This window comes from Populus euphratica, unplaced genomic scaffold, assembly GCF_000495115.2.
Source record: "Populus euphratica unplaced genomic scaffold, PopEup_1.0 scaffold68.1, whole genome shotgun sequence".
In the NCBI taxonomy this organism is placed as follows: domain Eukaryota; kingdom Viridiplantae; phylum Streptophyta; class Magnoliopsida; order Malpighiales; family Salicaceae; genus Populus; species Populus euphratica.
The window spans coordinates 821480-839412 of record NW_011499901.1 but is presented as its reverse complement, the minus strand read 5'-3'; the positions used below and the strand labels follow the sequence as shown (position 1 = coordinate 839412).

General features: G+C 36.6%; 3 protein-coding genes across 3 annotated transcripts; 1 reads left to right on the top strand and 2 right to left on the bottom strand.

Moving 5' to 3' along the window:
• Positions 1 to 1318: 1318 nt before the first annotated feature.
• Positions 1319 to 4496, bottom strand: LOC105132891 (rop guanine nucleotide exchange factor 1-like). The gene is made up of 5 exons (XM_011036624.1): positions 3983 to 4496; positions 3662 to 3778; positions 3034 to 3572; positions 2210 to 2563; positions 1319 to 2081 (listed from the first exon to the last, which is right to left on the bottom strand). Exons 1-5 carry the CDS (start codon positions 4269 to 4271, stop codon positions 1731 to 1733), a joined length of 1650 nt encoding a protein of 549 aa, XP_011034926.1. The 5' UTR covers positions 4272 to 4496; the 3' UTR covers positions 1319 to 1730.
• Positions 4497 to 6874: 2378 nt separating this feature from the next.
• Positions 6875 to 10620, bottom strand: LOC105132889 (prolyl endopeptidase-like). Its single transcript, XM_011036622.1, has 12 exons — positions 10453 to 10620; positions 10054 to 10273; positions 9766 to 9966; positions 9605 to 9675; positions 9169 to 9331; positions 8474 to 9067; positions 7978 to 8358; positions 7818 to 7893; positions 7685 to 7748; positions 7373 to 7508; positions 7096 to 7209; positions 6875 to 7014 (listed from the first exon to the last, which is right to left on the bottom strand). The coding sequence occupies exons 1-12, from the start codon at positions 10560 to 10562 to the stop codon at positions 6949 to 6951; spliced, it is 2196 nt and encodes a 731-aa protein (XP_011034924.1). The 5' UTR covers positions 10563 to 10620; the 3' UTR covers positions 6875 to 6948.
• Positions 10621 to 12695: 2075 nt separating this feature from the next.
• LOC105132890 (prolyl endopeptidase-like) lies at positions 12696 to 17185 on the top strand. The gene is made up of 12 exons (XM_011036623.1): positions 12696 to 12901; positions 12989 to 13208; positions 13286 to 13492; positions 13588 to 13658; positions 13961 to 14123; positions 14266 to 14859; positions 15145 to 15525; positions 15618 to 15693; positions 15771 to 15834; positions 16380 to 16515; positions 16637 to 16750; positions 16825 to 17185. The coding sequence occupies exons 1-12, from the start codon at positions 12792 to 12794 to the stop codon at positions 16888 to 16890; spliced, it is 2202 nt and encodes a 733-aa protein (XP_011034925.1). The 5' UTR covers positions 12696 to 12791; the 3' UTR covers positions 16891 to 17185.
• Positions 17186 to 17933: the final 748 nt, after the last annotated feature.

Here is a 17933-nt window from a genome sequence, read left to right as displayed (position 1 = left end):
CCAGTATGCTAGGGCTCATGATAGAAAAAACTGACACTCTTTTTGTTGATGTAAAAGCGAAGTTTCTCCACACACTGAAGTGAGGCGTGATTGTCACCTCCAATAATTTGTGTTTTTGTAGATTGGGCCATCAGACGCCTGGAAATGCTGCGATGGAAAATTTTGTAGGGGGTTACGTGACCCGGTGGCTCCACTCAAAAGTTTCACTTTCATGTGTGAAAGTCAAGCTTTTGGGCTTTTAAACTCATCCTTCTCATAGAGTTCTGTCTTGTGATTTTAATTCTTCTGTCCCTCTGGGGTCAAATGTGATTTGAATATAGTCATGGTACGACACTCAACAAAATGGTAAAATGAGAACTGAGATAGTGAATAATAATTATTCATTCCTTGGGGACCATAAAATGGTCGAGCAATGGCAGCAATGCCTTCTTTCAGTTCACAAAACAGGAGGGGGTCAGGGAACATCTGCATTTGGCAAGCTGAAGAAGTTATCTATTACAATGCAATTCGAGATTTACTATATATGTGAATCAAACGCTTTATTATGTACCCTATTTTATCCAAGAACAGAGGTCAGATTTATTTCAAAACGACTGTCAAGTAATTCCGTGATTGATGAGCCAGCAGAAAGTGGAATTTTAAGTAGCTTTAGAAATTCATAAAAAAATATAAAGGTGGTGAAGAAACAGGATGGAGAAGAACAGGGGTAAAATTGAAAACAACATGTAAACTTGTCAGGTAACTAAAAACTTTTACGTTAGAGGGGGTAAATTGCCGTATCGTAAACTTCAGGGAGGTGTTTTGTAGTTTACAAATCCAACCATTCCTGGTTTCGTCCCTGACACCTGCTTAACCGCATTCTCGGTTTCTTTATTTTATCACGAACTGTAGTAATTTTGTCACGAATTATAGCAATTAGCAAGTTAATGCAGCATGTCTTGGAAATGCAAGAGACAATTCTACATGCTGCCAGCAGTAAAAAGGTCCTTGTGCCCAAGAGACAATTCTACGTGCTGCCAGCAGTAAAAAGGTCCTTGTGCCTTGTTTTAGTAATGGCAATTTTCTAGCTCAAAGCTTGACATGGGCAAATTTGTGGTAACGTCTGAACTTCAACCAAACAGATATGCCCTTGATTCCATACAAGTCTTCGAGAAAAAGACTTAAATATTCCCTGGGTATTGGAACACCAACCCCAAGAGATAGGCAGAAGGTCGCAGGCCGATCCGCCATTATATCCAACTCTCTAGATTACTTTCTAATTCTTTAGCCCAAGGCCCACTTAGAGCTTTCCATGGATTCGATTTCTTGCATGGAAACATTTCTTTAGCGTTCTGGATAACCTGAAATAGAAGGTCCTCTTTAAACCCAAACATGGGTTTCTTCGTACAAGCTCAGATGAGCAGCCCTGTTACCTTGAAAGTTCGAGGACGCCCAAAATCCCAGATCCGCATCACTAATGGACTTTCTGCATTTGCAGTCTACTCCTAGATAAAAAGACACTCAAAAGTCTAGCTATTCAACCTCCAAAACCCGTAAGGAAACCAACAAATGAAACCAGAGCTCGGTTTGCATCTATAATTAGCTATGCCTATGCTGTATCTCTGAAGAAGGAAATATACATATTGTTGACAAATCTGTGCCACTGCCTTCACTACCTACGACCAGTGGATCAAGCTATCTAAACTAGATTCATAATTAGCAGTGCAGGATTCTCATATTTTTCCTCCAGATCAAAATGTTAGTTTTTCTAGCGTCTGATCTAGCGAGTCCCTTAAATTGCTCTTCTTCAAGGAATGGCGTTTCCTTCCATTAGGAATCCTAATTACTTCACCGGAGGAGCCGGCAGTTGGCATTGAAGATGAGGAACTGTGTTGAAATGAAACATGGCTGGATGATCTCGACTTCTGTTTAGATGGTCCCCCACTAAACTTTCCCTGAACACAAGGAGATACTGACTCTGCTGCTGCACGTTGCTTGGTAGCATCATCTACATATAGAAGATCATCAATTCTTGCCATTATGTTGAAGGCCAAGCTTTCCATCACCCTAGAATAGCTCTCAATAATAGCATACCCTACATCCTGTAGTAGAGAAACAATTTATTTCACTCATGTTCGTACAAATAGTTGTGCGATGAAAATGGGAACGAACCATCGACAAACCGGAGCAAAAGGGCTACAATGCATTGATAATAACGTGCAGGCAGTACCTTGTTATATTGGATCTTGTTTGCGTCCAAAGCAGTCTGTGGGAGGCCAGGAAAACGTAGCCTTAAGTTATGTGTGAGAATTTCAGCTCGTTTTGCTAGAAGTTTCCTTTTTTGTGTTTCACCAACAAAGCCTTTCACCTTGCCGCCCCATGATGACCTCCCATCCCTTGCACGACCCAAGTACCTATTCAGGTATTTTTCACTCCAGAAATGTGTGGCAGCTTCTATCCGGTTCGCTATTTCCAAAGTGGTGTATTCTGATGACACATCCAAGTAATCCAGAAGATAATCTGGGGAAAAGTGTTTGGCAGTTATGTAGTGATACATGATTCTTCCTAAGCAAGCTTTTCCACTCTGTAAAAACAGAAAAGGCCACGAAAACCAAAATTAACAACATATTTCAGAGGAACACAAGGACATTGCATAAGCGACAGCATTGTGCCCTTTGTGGAAGCTAATCTATTTGCAATTCCAGTTGATGGTTCAGAGAAGAAGATGAAGCATATGTCATTAACACAACAAGAATGCCAGCTTGTAAATTAAAGAAAGATGATGCCTAGAGGATGAAAAACAAAATAAAGGAATGGCATTACCCTCTCCTCTTTAAATAATATAAGCACATCAGCAATATTTTTCACATATGGAACAGCATTTAAACCAGATACAAAGCAGCAGACCAAATTGTTCAGCAGAGGGGAAAGGAAATTATTCGGCATGGATGAGGTGGCGACTAAAGATCCAGAAGTAAACTAATACAATAACTTTGACCGTGCAGTATCCGTTCACATGCACAAATGGAATTCAATAGAGCAGGGTTCCTATACCTTGGGCAAGTTCTCAAAATAAGTATCAGGAATTTCCATCTCAGCTAACACGCTACTGTTAATTGCCATGGCAGCCTTAAGGATCTGGCTTGTGCATTCCCTACACTGCTGCAGCCTCTTTGTCAACTCTTCCGACAAACCATTCGGTGGAACTTTAGGAAAAGGAAGCCACCATTTTCCTTCCTGTCTGATTGGCGGTCTTCTCAAAGAGGAAGGCACGGGGAACTCCTCAATAACATCATCACCGGCAACTACAATCCCACGATCAACATAGTAAAATTCAGGTTCAGAAAACAAGTCGAGAATGCTAATCAGCATAGCATCAAGCTTCTTTAGTGCTGGAAGGTTCACGTATAAATCCGAACGTGGCTGAGCCACCATAACCTCATAAGTCCCTCCACCAGGAAATTCTTGCATTGACGGAACAAGCTCTACTATGGAATCACTTACGCATAAAAGCCATTCCATCTCTCTTTTCCACATTGCCTTTTTCTGCGGCGCTAATGGCTCTAATTTCCATAGCTCCCCAAACACAGACGCTGTCAAATATGTTATGTACTTCTAATTAATTACAACAAATGTAAAAAATAAAAATAAAAAAATGAAATTCTACCCTTCTTTCACTAACCTGAAAGATTCGTGATGGCATTGGAGATAGCGGCAGCGGTGCAAGTTCCCTGTCCTCCACCTGACATGTCTTCTCCAAGCAGCAGCTTAGCAAAACGCTCCCTCATCAGTTCGATTTCTGCAATAGAAAAAAAAATAGAATCAAATCAAACTTCCGCTCTCTGCTGATAGTAACGGATCGGTCAAACTAAAATTAGCAAGCTCCATCCAGCAATACCGTTACGGTTAAAAAGTCTCACCGAAAAAACCGTTAAAAAATCTGAAAAATAGGTAAAAATAACAGAAAATTCTAAATGTAAGCAGGAAGGACTAATGGACTAACCGGACAAGTCACTCTCCCGTTTCTCTTCCTTCTCCTCCGGAATAGCAACGTATCTTCGACCAGAAACCGGGAGCATCACCGGAATAGGCGCAGAATACGCGGAATTGCCGGCGAGATCAGGAGTCGAAGAAGTGGAAGCGCCACCTTGAACATCGTAACGTCGGCGTAAGAAGCTACTACTAGAAGTATCACTCTCCGATCCGCTAACATCCGCACTTGAACAGTAACTGTCGAGCTCGAACCTCTCGCTAACTTGATCTATCCAATCCTCTGATGAAGCACCCCCCATTGATCAGGATCAAAGAGATTACTAGAACAGCAAATCAGGACCGTACATTTCCTCCGGTGAGATAAGATAACTGGACTAGATTGAGGAAAATAAAAGTGAGAAGAGACTGAAGAAGTGAAAAGCAAGTAAAGGTTTGTAGTCATGGCCAAGTCTTCGCTCTTTCTCTCTCTGCTTATTGCCGTTGCCTTTGCTCACAGAGTCCCCACCAAAAAGGACAGAGGCCGTTTTCTCTTTCAATTATTATGGCGCGTGGAATATAATATAATATAATGAGTAGTTACAACTTAGTCCCTGGATTTAGCATCACAACATATTTAGTCCTTATGATTTTCGAAACTATGTATTCGATTCTTATTTTGAAAATATATTTATAACTTAATCAGTTTTGTACATTTCGTGTGCGTTTCATTTTTTTTAATAAATAAAAAAAAAGGATAGAAATATTAGGAAGAAAACAAAAAAAATGAATTATATGATTTACAACAAAGTTTTATGTTAATGATTTATAGGCAGAGTAGATGAATTGAGATTTTGGGCAAAATAATACATGAGGTTTTTAAAAATATTTAAGAAATATGATTTATTTATTTTTATATATATACCAGAGAGGTAGGGGTCTTAATCAATTTCCTTATGAAATGGAGACAACCTTCGTTTTATAAAATATGATTAATAAATATATTTTATTTATTCTTAAGATTTCTTTATTAAACAGTGGCTTTGAACTAGTGTCCAAGTAATTTTTAATTTAGCGCTTGAGAGCTGTGTTCTAGTGGTTATGATAAAGAATTTTCTATTTTTATATTTAGGTTTGATTTTATATGCTCATGTTTATAAATCTTGTAGTATCTTACTTATTTATTAAATTTATAGGATTTTAATAAATTTAAAAATTAATTATAATACGTATAAATTGGTACAAACATCTCAAATTATTAAAATATTAAAAAAATCTTAATTTAAATTGATTAAATAATTCCAAATATGATATTTCTTATTTTATATCATTTAGGTCAATCATCGATTTCATAACAAATTTATCTTGTTGTTTTATCTTTATGTAGACTCTTAAATTTTTTTTGTTAAATCAAATATCATAAACTATGTTTAAAAGATTATTTTATTAGTTTTGATATTATAGGGATAATTACTTTATTTTGATGGGTAATTGGGCCACCTTCAATTTATTCTGGCGATGACTTTAGGTCCAGCTATTGATGATGGTATTATTTTTTCACCTGCTGAAATAATTATTTTATTATTTTTGGTCCGGTATTCATTACATTAAATGTGTTAGTATTATGGTGGAAAAATAATACATTATTGATGATGGAAAACAATTGAATGGATCTAAAATGCATGTCAAGATTTATTCTTCGAAACCTTTTTTTTGGGTTAGATGGCTATTAATTGAAGACCTTGTTTGCTGCAGCGGTTGTATTATTATTTTGTTAATTTTATTTTAAATTAATATTTTTTAGTATTTTTAACTTATTTTGATGAATATGTAAAAAATAAATTTTAGAAAATAAAAAATATATTATTTTAATATATTTTCAAGCAAAAAAACACTTTAAAAATTTCATTGAAAACTAGCTAGGTTGACAAATACAAATATATATATAGGTATATTTATACCATTTTAAATATTAATCAAGATTAAATTTTTGTTCTTTGACAATCTTAAGATACGAAATCTTGCGTCAACCTGTCAAGGTTCGACCGGGTTTAATATCAGTCATCATTATATCAAACACGCCGACCACCAAAACCTGGAAATGCTGAGCTTTGTGATACACAAGTAAACTGTCAAACTAATTCTCAAAGAAAAGAGTTCGCATGGAATAATTTCGCCACAAAGTCATCCGAGCTTTGTTGGTTCCTGGATGAGCAATCTAATGTCGGTTCATAGGCAATCCTCTGAAACAGCTTTCAATCCCACAGAGCTTTAGCAATTTGTGGCAACGAAACAGGGATGCTGGCAAGGTCAAGGATAAAAAAACAGCAAAATTGGTGGGTGCAGTCTGTCTGGGGTTTTAATAAGCTTTCTCTGGCTCATAGCTTCCAAGTAAAGAAATTTTAACACGGCAAAACCAACCACAGTAAAATAAAAATAGGAAAGCCAATAGATTTGCAAGTGCGTGCAGGTTTTGCCTTAGCTTGATCAGGAGACATGCCGACCTGTAAGCATAGCAAGCTAACGATGACAGCCATTAATAAATTTGATTTACAGTAATGATGTCAACAAATCCCCAATCCCAATTATGATTATAAGACATCTTCTGTGTTCTTGTATATTATAGCTGTAATAATGTACGGTTGTGACCAAATTTTGCAATTTGGACAAAATTATTTGCTATTTGTCCTTTCTGCTCAAACAACGGGATCGTCGAAGGTAGTCAAATGTTTTCCATCTTTCGAATGTATTTGTTTTTTTTTTTTGTTAGGATGACAATTTAAGTCGAAATTAAAATATTACTATGTTTTTTTTTTTAATGTATATACATACTTCAAGCATATATTATCATTTCATTTTATATTGAATAGTAAATAATAGTTGAATAATATATATTCATATGAATATTTAAAACTCGATTAATAATATATAAATATTATTCAATCAATATAAATGCACAGATAAACCAAATTATTGAATATCCATTTTTATCTCTAGATCCTACTCATTCCAAGAAGCGCCCACCATCTTTGCCATGAAGCTATACCTATCAGCTGCTTGATCAATCTGCGGAACAAGAGTCGAAAGTCAGCAATTTGTGATTAGGAGGTGATATAATTAGGGCCTCAAATTTAATGTAACAAATACCAATTTTTGAGTTGGCCGTCCAGCTCCATGTCCAGCCTTACAATCAATGCGGCCGATTATTGGATTGGTCTGGGGGCTATTCTTCAAGCTCGTGCACAGAATATGTTGCATGGTCTGGGGGAACAAGATGGACACGTTTTGAGAGAAGGAGCACAATCAATGCAATAACCTTTTCGGCTAACTAAATTATTGACTGAACAGAATATCCTGATGCCCTTACAAACCGAATCAATGATGCAAGAGACAACTCATAGAACATTCAGTATTGAGGACTTACAGCCAGTAACTTCAGTGAGTGCAACGGCACAACTCGGTCGTCATGATCAGCAGTCAGTAGCATCGTTGATGGGTACTGAGAGGGTTGTTCAGGATGTTGCTCCCATGGTCTGCGGACATTATGCAATGGCGAGTACCTGAGAAAGGAAAACATGAAGATCAAACAACAAAAGTAGAGTCCAAATGTCATCAGATCACTACTCCAGACTAGGAACAGGGGCGTTGGCAATACATAAGAAGGTTCCGCTAGATTCTGATACTAAACGTTGGCATGAGAAGGTTCCGCTAGATTCTGATACTAAATTCAACTCACTTGATTAGCCAACCGAACTCTTCCTTCTTGTCTGAGCAGCCGAAGTCAGAAGTCCAAGCATGACCTATAGAAAAAAATTAGGAAGAATAGAGACGAAAAATGATCATTGTTAGAGCCCAAGGATGTCAGCTACCTATGGTAAACTTGTGGAATCTCAGCATGTCCATAACACCAACATGAGCCAGAGCACAACCAAAAAGATCAGGTCGCTGCCACAGACAATGTAATAGCACAATGAATACAGCTATAATAAATGGCGACGTTACAATCAGGCAAAGCGATCAACTTCCTACCTGATTTATGCAAGCACCGATAAGAAGCCCACCGTTGCTTCCACCTTCAATGCACAACTTCTTTGGTTGGGTGTAACCAGCAGTTACAAGATATTCAGAAGCAGAAATGAAGTCATCAAAGCAATTCTGCTTTCTGGCAAGTGAGCCTGCTTTATGCCACTCCTCACCATATTCTCCACCGCCACGAATGTTTGCAATGCAGAAGACAGCTCCTAAATGCCTAGTCAGTACAGTACGACTGACACTAAACGATGGTGTAAGACTAATGTTAAATCCACCATAGGCATATAACAAACATGGGTGCGATCCATCCAACTTTATATTCTTCTTGGCCACAATAAACATTGGTATCTTGGTACCATCTTTGCTAGGCACAAAAACCTGGAATCAAAGAACCCAGTCGAGATTATTCCTAAAGAAATACTTTAAATTGATCTGGTGGTGATATCTGAACACTATTTAATGGTAGGAAAATGCAAACAGAAAACATAGTCACCTGATTCACTTGGAACTCTGTGCGATCGAATCCAGGCACAGTAATTTCACGAAATATCTTCATATCAGGAACCCCAGTGTCTAAATTGCATTGATATATTATACCAGGGGTGAGAAAGCTAGTGAACCCTATAAACACTGTACTATCCTTGCGCCGTGCAGAAATCCCTGTAACCGAACCAATGTCAATAGGTAGTTGATGCAGCAGAGATCCTGTATTCAAATCCCTTATCTGTAAGACATACTTCACATCTCTCAAGTAACTGACAATCATTTTATCACCATTAACAGCACATGCTGATTCAAGGACATCTTTTCCAGATTCTGGAACAACATCAATCCAACTACCTGGCTCCTTCAAATCAACCCGGACTACTTTATATTTGGGGGCATCTTTATTAGTCAAGAAAGTAAATACAGTGTCATCATTTGCTATGTGTTGGTACTGGGCATCAAAGTTATCAATAAGTTTAATAAATGGGAGCAGACTTTTTCCTCCCTTGAAACCTTCAAGGCCATCAGAAAATGCAGACATGTCACAGTAGTATACTTTGTTGACTGGATCACAATTCTCCGTAATATATAGGAGAAGATACTGCAGAACAACACATGAGTGCTTTCTTCATTCTTCTCAATCGACAAAAATAAAGCAAATAACCGAGAAAACAAGTGCATATACGAACATTCACAATCTACCTTTCCATCATCTGTCACACTAGCTCCAAACATGTATTTAGGGTTTTCAGAATCCCTCCAGCATAGTATATCTTCAGATTGATCCGTACCCACAAAGTGATGGTATAGCTCATGATAAAGATTCGCATTAGTCTCTGTTCCAGCGTCCAAGTTTTCTCCCTCTCTGCATGATAAACTCAATTCCATCACTCAAGAAGTAACGAGATTCAACACAATCGCCAATTCAAAATCATTCAATCCATTTACTCTCCATTCACCTCACCTTACACCCAACAACTTAAACTCAATACAGTTATCCATTCTAATCAATTACACTCTGTGAAACATTTCTCAAAGTTGCCTAAATCAGCTACACCCTCTACTTAATTACAATAGGATAGGTGGATTCCCTCTTAAAATTCCTAGAAAGTAAATGACACGCACACTGAATACGTACTTGGGAGCCGGGTATCGGCTATAGAAAAACCCCTTGCTGTCATGTGTCCAACCAATACTGGTAAACTTAACCTGCACCATCGAATAACGTTAAAAACAATCTCATAGCCACCAGCACAAACCGAAGCCAAAATATATCTTAAGATTGAAACAAAGTCTCACCCAATTTACAGTATCAGCCTCAACTATCTTATCCTCAACATGCATAACCTTAATTGTAATCCAATCACTCCCACTTGTACTAAGTCCATAAGCCAAGTACTTAGCATCCTCAGTGATCGAAAGGGTATTCAACGACACTGTCCCATCCTCGCTAAATCCATTAGGATCAAGTAAAACCTCTGGCTCTCCCTCTAAACAACCCTGTAGCCAATCAGGACAAAACATCAGCACTAATCTTTAGAAAACAAAAACAATGCCATAAAAAACTCGAACTCTAGCTCGTAAAACCTGCACATAGAGGACGTCTTGAGCCTGAAGCCCAGTATTATGAAAGTAAAAATACTTGGTCCCTCGCTTAAACGGCACATAATATCGTGGGTGATCAAATAACTTAGTGATTTTTTCACGAAGTCTTTCTCTTGTATCGCATGTCTTTAATACTGATTCAGTCAATGTAACTTGCTCCTGAACAAACTCTTTTACCTCCTCTACATCAGGATCTTCAAGCCTGCCAAGCCAAAAAACACCAAACATACATTAACATTTAGAACATTCAATTATTTTTACTAATCTCGGGCCACCTTTTGCACCGAGATTAGGTGAAGCTCTTGAATCCGGTCAAACGCAGGTCTTCCCGTTGAAGTGGATTAAATATTTAAGCAATGAGAATGGTCTTCATTTAATTACCATCTATAAGGATCAGCGATTTTTACACCATGGTAATCATCAATTACAGAGTCGTCTCGGCGAGCGATTGGATACTGTAATGGTAGGTTAAGAACTGAGAGGGAACCCATTGGCCTTGTTCTTGACGAGGAGAGACTTCGGAGTTGAAGAGGTTTACTTCGAGAGGTTGGTGTCGAGTTACTTGAAGTGAAGACTAAGAGAGGGGTTCCTTTTATTAGGGGGCAGTGTGGGGGCGATGGGTGAGAATTGCGTGGCGATGGAATGAGAACATGGTTACGCCATTCTTACGTTGCCGTTTGGTTTGAAAAGGCTGGGCGCTTCGGGGATTTTGTGGAGTTCGGTCTATTCAGTCGACATTTCTGGTATATTATGTTGCCATGTTTTTTCGAGAGAAAAATCTAGGGAAAGTTACTTTCTCCCTTTATAGACGGGCCGGGACGGGACGGGACCGCTTCTTATTTTCAGGAAAAAATTAAATTAATTTTGTATTTGAAAACCAATCAATTTAGGAGCATAGTTGTTAAACGGTATTCAGGGCAAGACCCGGGTATCGATTGGGAGGTTGAACCCTTTTTTTAAAAAAAAAAATCAAACGAAATCATCATTTTGATAAGATATTTTAAAAAAGAAAACTCTACGAGTTGATGGATAGTTTTTTCATGCTTAGTTCTTGCAAAAACTATCCATAAATTCATAATTTTCAGGTTATATTTGGATTAATTAATTTTTTTATTTAAAAAATTCAAGTTCCAAATTAAATAAATCTCAAATTGATTTATTGGTTGTTTTGAGTTCTACAACCATGTTTAATGATGTTATATGATTTATTGGTATGAGCTATATGTTTGATGGTATTAAAAAATTACATATTTATTTTAAAAGAACATAAAAATAAATTAAAAGTTTATTCAATTGTTGATAAATTACTAAACTGATTGTCATTATTTTTAACGTGATTTAAACTATTGTCATTAACATGTTATTATAAATTCTTTTGACATTTATCTCACAGATGACAATTATGTGTTAATCATGTTCAAGATCATAAAAAAAAACTACCAATTAAATATTTATTTTTTTACAGGTAAAACACAACATCAATGAATTAATTAAGGCAAATTAAGTCAAACTACTATTTTATCAAAAAAAATTACAAGTATTTCCTCGTAGTTTATATATTTTCTAACTCAATCGTGCTAAATTAACTAACAAGAAGACTATTATAGAATACTTCGTTTTCCTCATAAGTCGGTACTGCTTTATAATTTCATTTTATTAGAATTTAAAAGAAAAAAATTACTTTTTATAACTGAGTAATTTTATAATCTTTAATTTTTTCCATTATTCTTAGATTTCATTGCACTCTTCTCTATACACAAAAATTAGTTTATATAAAAGTGTGATTATGATTATTTTTTAAAATAATTTTTATTTAAAAATATATTAAAATGATATATTTTTTTATTTTTTAAAAATTATTTTTAATATTAACATATTAAAATAATTTAAAAATATTAAAAAATATTAATTTAAAGGAAAAAAAATCTCAAATTTTTTAAAAATATTTTTAAAATATAAAAACAGGGTATGAAGTACTCAAACTCAACATTTTATGCACGAAACGACATTGTTGAATCCCAGAATCTAGAACCTTGTAACCAGTCAACTGCATGTTTGGTTACCGGATTTCATTATTTCCAATATTACACTTGTTCGATTTGATTTAGGATTTGACTTCCAAATCATTGCATCAATCTCATGTCCATTCAATTCTTATCGTATTTTTTTTAGTTTTTTAATATTTAAAAATTGATATGGTTAAATCAATCAAATCTTAAAAAGGTTAATCAGTTTCCATTTTTTTTTATTTTTTTTTTGTTAAACGCAGCTTGAGTTGTATTCTGGATGTCTAATAAGATTTGAACCTGAATTGAAAAGACCATGGATGTTTTTTTAGCCTGTCTGGGTTATGAACATGTTAAGGGGTGATTGGAAATGTAATAATAATTAATTTTCAAAGTATTTTTTATTTGGATATATATTAAAATAATATTTTTTTTATATATTTTTTTTAATATTAATATATTAAAATGATTTTAAAATATAAAAAATTCATTTTAAACCATTTTCTTTGAAAAAAATTTACCTTATCCTTATTTGAAACACAGTGAGCCAAGTCTCGGATCATTGGATTGACTCGCAAAGCCGGTCCGGGTTCATAGACACGTTAAAGACACCCCACCCCTCCTGCTCTTTACTACACTTTGCCAGACAACAACTGCGAAAAACAAACCTCTCCAGTCCGGAAGTATTTCCTCGTCAAGACCACGACCAAGACCATGGCTACCATCTCAGCACTCGACAAGCCTTTACAGTATCCAATCGTTCGCCGAGACGACACTGTAATTGACGATTACCATGGTGTAAAAATCGTAGATCCTTATCGATGGTAATTAAATTCTTGCCGAAAATTCAAATCCATCATGAGCAAAAAGCTGAACCTATGAGAAATTAATTTGTGCATTTGGCTTGGCAGGCTTGAAGATCCTGATGCAGAGGAGGTAAAAGAGTTTGTTCAGGAGCAAGTAAAATTGACAGAATCAGTGTTAAAGGCATGCGATACGAGAGAAAAACTTCGTGAAACAATCACCAAGTTATTTGATCACCCACGATATGATGCGCCTTCTAAGCGAGGGAGCAAGTATTTTTACTTTCATAATACTGGGCTTCAGGCTCAAGACGTCCTCTATGTGCAGGTTTTACGAGCTATAATTCGATTTTTTAATTTATTTTTGGAAAATTATTAGTGCTGATGTTCTGGGGTTGGTTACAGGATAGTTTAGAGGGAGAGGCAGAGGTTTTGCTGGATCCAAATGAGCTCAGTGAGGATGGGACGGTGTCATTGAATAGCTATACGCTTTCGGTTAGCGAGGATGCTAAGTACCTGGCTTATGGGATTAGTAAGAGCGGGAGTGATTGGGTTACGATTAAAGTTATGCGCATCGAGGATAAGATAGTTGAGGCTGATACTTTAAATTGGGTGAGAATTTGTTTCATTTCTGAGATCAATTTTGATTTTGGTTGTGTTGGTTGTTGCTATGAGCTTTTTGTTTTTTATGATATTTGATGATGCAGGTTAAGTTTACCAGTATTAATTGGACTCATGATAGCAAAGGGTTCTTCTATGGCCGTTATCCGACTCCCAAGTATGTAATCATTTTGTATGGCCTTGACATTTCAAGTAAAATGCTGCTTGACTGTAGCATGTTGGGGGGTAAATGTTAGGAGAATGTTGCTGGTTTAGACATGAAAGTCTCAATTTATACTCGGGGAACTCTAATTGATTAGAAAGAGTGTTTGGGTTGTATGCTAGTTATGCATTCGGTTATCTAAGTGTAATGTGAGATGCATGAAGGATGAATCCGTCAAATCGTTTTGAATTAGGAATTGTTTGAGCAATATGTCTTGCGTTATATATTGATTGAATAAAAATGAATTTATTATGCAGAGAGGGAGAAAACTTAGATGCTGGGACAGAGACTAATTCTAATCTTTATCATGAGCTATATTATCATTTCATCGGAAAGAATCAATCTGAAGATATACTATGCTGGAGAGATCATGAAAACCCCAAATATGTGTTTGGAGCTGATGTGACAGATGATGGAAAAGTATATTGTGAATGTTTGTATATGTATTTGTTTTCTGAATAACTTGCTCTATTTTTTCTTTTATGGCACATGAATAGAATGTGGAAAGCATTTCTGTTTGAAGTTCTTTCAAGTTGACAGCATTTTATATGTTACTCTTCAGTATCTTCTCTTATATATTGGTGAGGGCTGCGATCCTGTCAACAAAGTATACTACTGTGATATGTCTGCATTTTCTGATGGCCTTGAAGGTTTCAAGGGAGGAAAAAGCCTGTTCCCATTTACTAAGCTTATTGATAACTTTGATGCACGGTATCATGAGATTGCAAATGATGGCACATCGTTTACTTTTTTGACTAATAAAGATGCCCCTAAATATAAAATAGTCCGGGTAGATTTGAAGGAGCCTAGTAGTTGGATAGATGTTATCCCAGAATCTGAAAGGGATGTCCTGGAATCAGCATGTGCTGTTGATGGTGATAAAATGATTGTCAGTTACTTGCGTGATGTGAAGCATGTTCTACAAATAAGGGATTTGAAAACAGGATCTCTACTGCATCAATTACCGATTGACATTGGTTCAGTTACTGGGATATCTGCACAGCGAAAGGATAGTGCAGTATTTATTGAGTTCACCAGTTTTCTCACCCCCCGTATAATATATCAATGCAATTTAGACACTGGTGTTCCAGATTTGAAGATATTTCGTGAAATTAGTGTGCGAGGATTTGATCGTACAGAGTTCCATGTGGATCAGGTGACTATTTGCTGCTTACATTTTTGTAGCATTCAGTAGTGTTTTGAGTAGATCGATTCAAGTTTAAGTTGCAAAATGATCTCTAGTAATAATCATTTTTCTCTTTTACTAGTGTCCCCAGGGGAGGGGGGTGTATTTAGTTGATGCTCTCTCTCTCATTTCCTTCTTCTGATGGAACTTAAGTGATATCTTTTTCCTCAAAATTAAATTGAACATATTCATCATCTGCCCTCTCCTTGTAATGTTTGTCTTTGGTTCCTATCTGACTGGTTTCTTTGATACCAGCTTTTTGTGACTAGCAAGGATGATACCAAGATACCAACGTTTATTGTTGCCAAGAAGAATATAAAGTTGGATGGGTCACACCCATGTTTGTTATATGGGTATGGGGGATTTAATATTAGTATTACACCATCATTCAATGTCAGTCGTTTGGTACTGACCAGGCATTTAGGTGCTGTTTTCTGCATTGCAAACATTCGTGGTGGTGGAGAATATGGTGAGGAATGGCATAAAGCAGGCTCACTTGCCAGAAAGCAGAATTGCTTTGATGACTTCATTTCTGTTTCTGAATATCTTGTATCTGCTGGCTATACCGAACCAAAGAAGTTGTGCATCGAAGGTGGCAGCAATGGTGGGCTTCTTGTCGGGGCTTGCATAAATCAGGTGGAAAGCCGATTCATATGTTTGATTGGGTTTTTTGTTTTCATCTTCTAATATAGTTGTATTAAGTGTGTTTATTAAATTGTGTGTGGCAGCGACCTGATCTGTTTGGTTGTGCTCTGGCTCATGTTGGTGTTATGGACATGCTGCGATTTCACAAGTTCACTATAGGTAGCTGATTTCCTATGGCACTAATAAGTAATAACCATCATTTTTATATTGATTATTTGCTGAACTTTGTTCTTTAGGTCATGCATGGCCTTCTGACTATGGCTGGTTCGACAAAAAGGAAGAGGTTGGTTGGCTAATCAAGTGAGTTGAATTTAGTATAAGAATCTAGTGACATCTTTTTATTCTAAAAGCCTTGTTAACACTTTGGTTTGAAAGTCCGAGTCTGACACTGCAAGGTTGGATCCATAACAGTTGTCTGGCATTTAAAAACCATCAATTGCAGCACAAAATAGATCTTCTTGCTAAGAGGCCATTAATTTAAACTATATCTTAGCCAATTTGATTCCCAACTTCTTTAAAGTGCATTGCCAAGATCTTGATGATTGCCGATGTTCTTACTACCATCTCTATGAAACTGGTAGCCTCTTATCTCATTCATTAAGCAACTCAGACAATGGTAATTTGAGAATATGGTTTTTGAGCTCATAAACCTTCTTCTTTAGATGTCATGAGCTTCTTCTCGAGTTGAAATTGCATTATAGCATCTTAGAGTTTGTTGGCTGTCACTGAACATGTTTTTGGGTAAGTTATCTACTTGACATCATCAGTATTCTTTAGTCTTGCAACGAGAAGTCTCAGATGACATCTGGACACCATATATTGAATTTAATGTTTCCCTTTCCCAGGTACTCTCCGCTTCATAATGTTCGCAGACCATGGGAACAACATCCTGAACAACCTTCACAGTACCCACCTACCATGATATTGACTGCTGATCATGATGATCGAGTTGTGCCATTACACTCTCTGAAGCTGTTGGCTGTGAGTTCTCAAATAGTTACTTTTCATTAAGTTAGGGTTGCCATATATCTTATCAACTTGTGGTTGCATCTGCTTTCACTTTACTCCCCATCTGAAAATTCGTCCAACTTTTTTTCTTCAGACCATGCAATATATTTTGTGCACGAGCTTGGAGAATAGTCCTCAGACAAATCCGATAATAGGTCGCATTGAGTGTAAGGCTGGACATGGAGCTGGACGCCCAACCCAAAAAATGGTAATAATTGCATTAAATTTTGGGTCCTATACCTCCCCCTTACTAGTTATTGACATTCGGCTCTCGTTCCACAGATTGATGAAGCTGCTGATAGGTATAGCTTCATGGCAAGGATGCTGGGCGCTTCTTGGAATGAGTAAGATCAGACTTCAATGAAGGAGAATATACATTCAACAGATAGAAAATATCCGTTGGAATTGGATGACCTTGTTTCCCATTGCTTGAGTTTCTTTTCCCAAATTGAATTTGACCACAGTTGATTGTGTCTAATCTGCAAAGCTGAAAATAGGCAATTCAAAACCTCTAAATAAAGACAAGAATCTTATTGAGCCAAAAAACAGTTCATCTTCATGTCGGTGACATCAAGTTGTAGTGTCTCTGCTCTGCTTCTTAGAATTGATGCAATGCTGCTAGAGAGCGAAGAAATATTGCAACTCTAGGAAGTTGAATAATAAGGAAAATAGCATCAGCATAGCAGTGTTGAACTAAACCAAAAATGGAAGCAGAGCCAGTCTACGGCTATGACAACCAAGCCATCGAATATATAAAAAAAAAAAAAAAACCAAATTTCTCAGTTCATTGATTCATTTCCATGAATACAGTAATCGCCATATAACGTTATGAGACTCTAATAAAAGCTTTCTCGAGCTGCAACAGTAGATGACATGATAAATTGATTTTTCATATCTTGGATGTGCACGTCCTGCCCCGTGAGCAGATTCTTTGATATAAGTGCTGTGATTCAAGCATCATTAGAGCTACTTTACCAGATACAAGCTTGAGAATTAGCTTCCGCGGGCCTCTAGGCATGGATGTCCGTCTTACCCATGTTAAGGTCGGATTACCAGGTCAATTTCAAAATATCGTTTGGGATAATTTATTTTTTTAAAAAAAAAATTCGTTATATTGATTCTATCAGGTTTTATCTAGTTTAACCGAGTTTGATTTAATCAATGTAAATAAAATCTAATTTGGATTTGGTTCTAGATCAATAAATTACCGACCTAAAGAGGGCATGCAATTCTGGGCTATTATTCTGACCTAAATTACCTCAATCTGAGGTGTCCTACCTCCTAGTTTCATTTATCACTACGAAACTAAACAGCCCAAGACAGGTTCTATTAGGATGGTATTTGGAAAGAGAATTATGCATCTCCGGGGTATGGTTTCAATTATTTTCCCT

Bases quoted from the DNA above. Each gene is read 5' to 3' on its own strand.
- LOC105132891 (XM_011036624.1), bottom strand. From the start codon at position 4,271: ATGGGGGGTGCTTCATCAGAGGATTGGATAGATCAAGTTAGCGAGAGG. The intron at 3,779-3,982 runs GTTAGTCCATTA...TTTCTATTGCAG, and splicing joins ACGGGAGAGTGACTTGTCCG to AAATCGAACTGATGAGGGAG. The intron at 3,573-3,661 runs GTTAGTGAAAGA...CATATTTGACAG, and splicing joins TGCCATCACGAATCTTTCAG to CGTCTGTGTTTGGGGAGCTA.
- LOC105132889 (XM_011036622.1), bottom strand. From the start codon at position 10,562: ATGGGTTCCCTCTCAGTTCTTAACCTACCATTACAGTATCCAATCGCT. The intron at 9,068-9,168 runs GTAGATTGTGAA...GTTGTTCTGCAG, and splicing joins GTGTGACAGATGATGGAAAG to TATCTTCTCCTATATATTAC. The intron at 7,210-7,372 runs GTAAGTCCTCAA...TTGTTCCCCCAG, and splicing joins ACTCACTGAAGTTACTGGCT to ACCATGCAACATATTCTGTG.
- LOC105132890 (XM_011036623.1), top strand. From the start codon at position 12,792: ATGGCTACCATCTCAGCACTCGACAAGCCTTTACAGTATCCAATCGTT. The intron at 13,493-13,587 runs GTGAGAATTTGT...TTGATGATGCAG, and splicing joins AGGCTGATACTTTAAATTGG to GTTAAGTTTACCAGTATTAA. The intron at 13,659-13,960 runs GTATGTAATCAT...TTTATTATGCAG, and splicing joins GGCCGTTATCCGACTCCCAA to AGAGGGAGAAAACTTAGATG.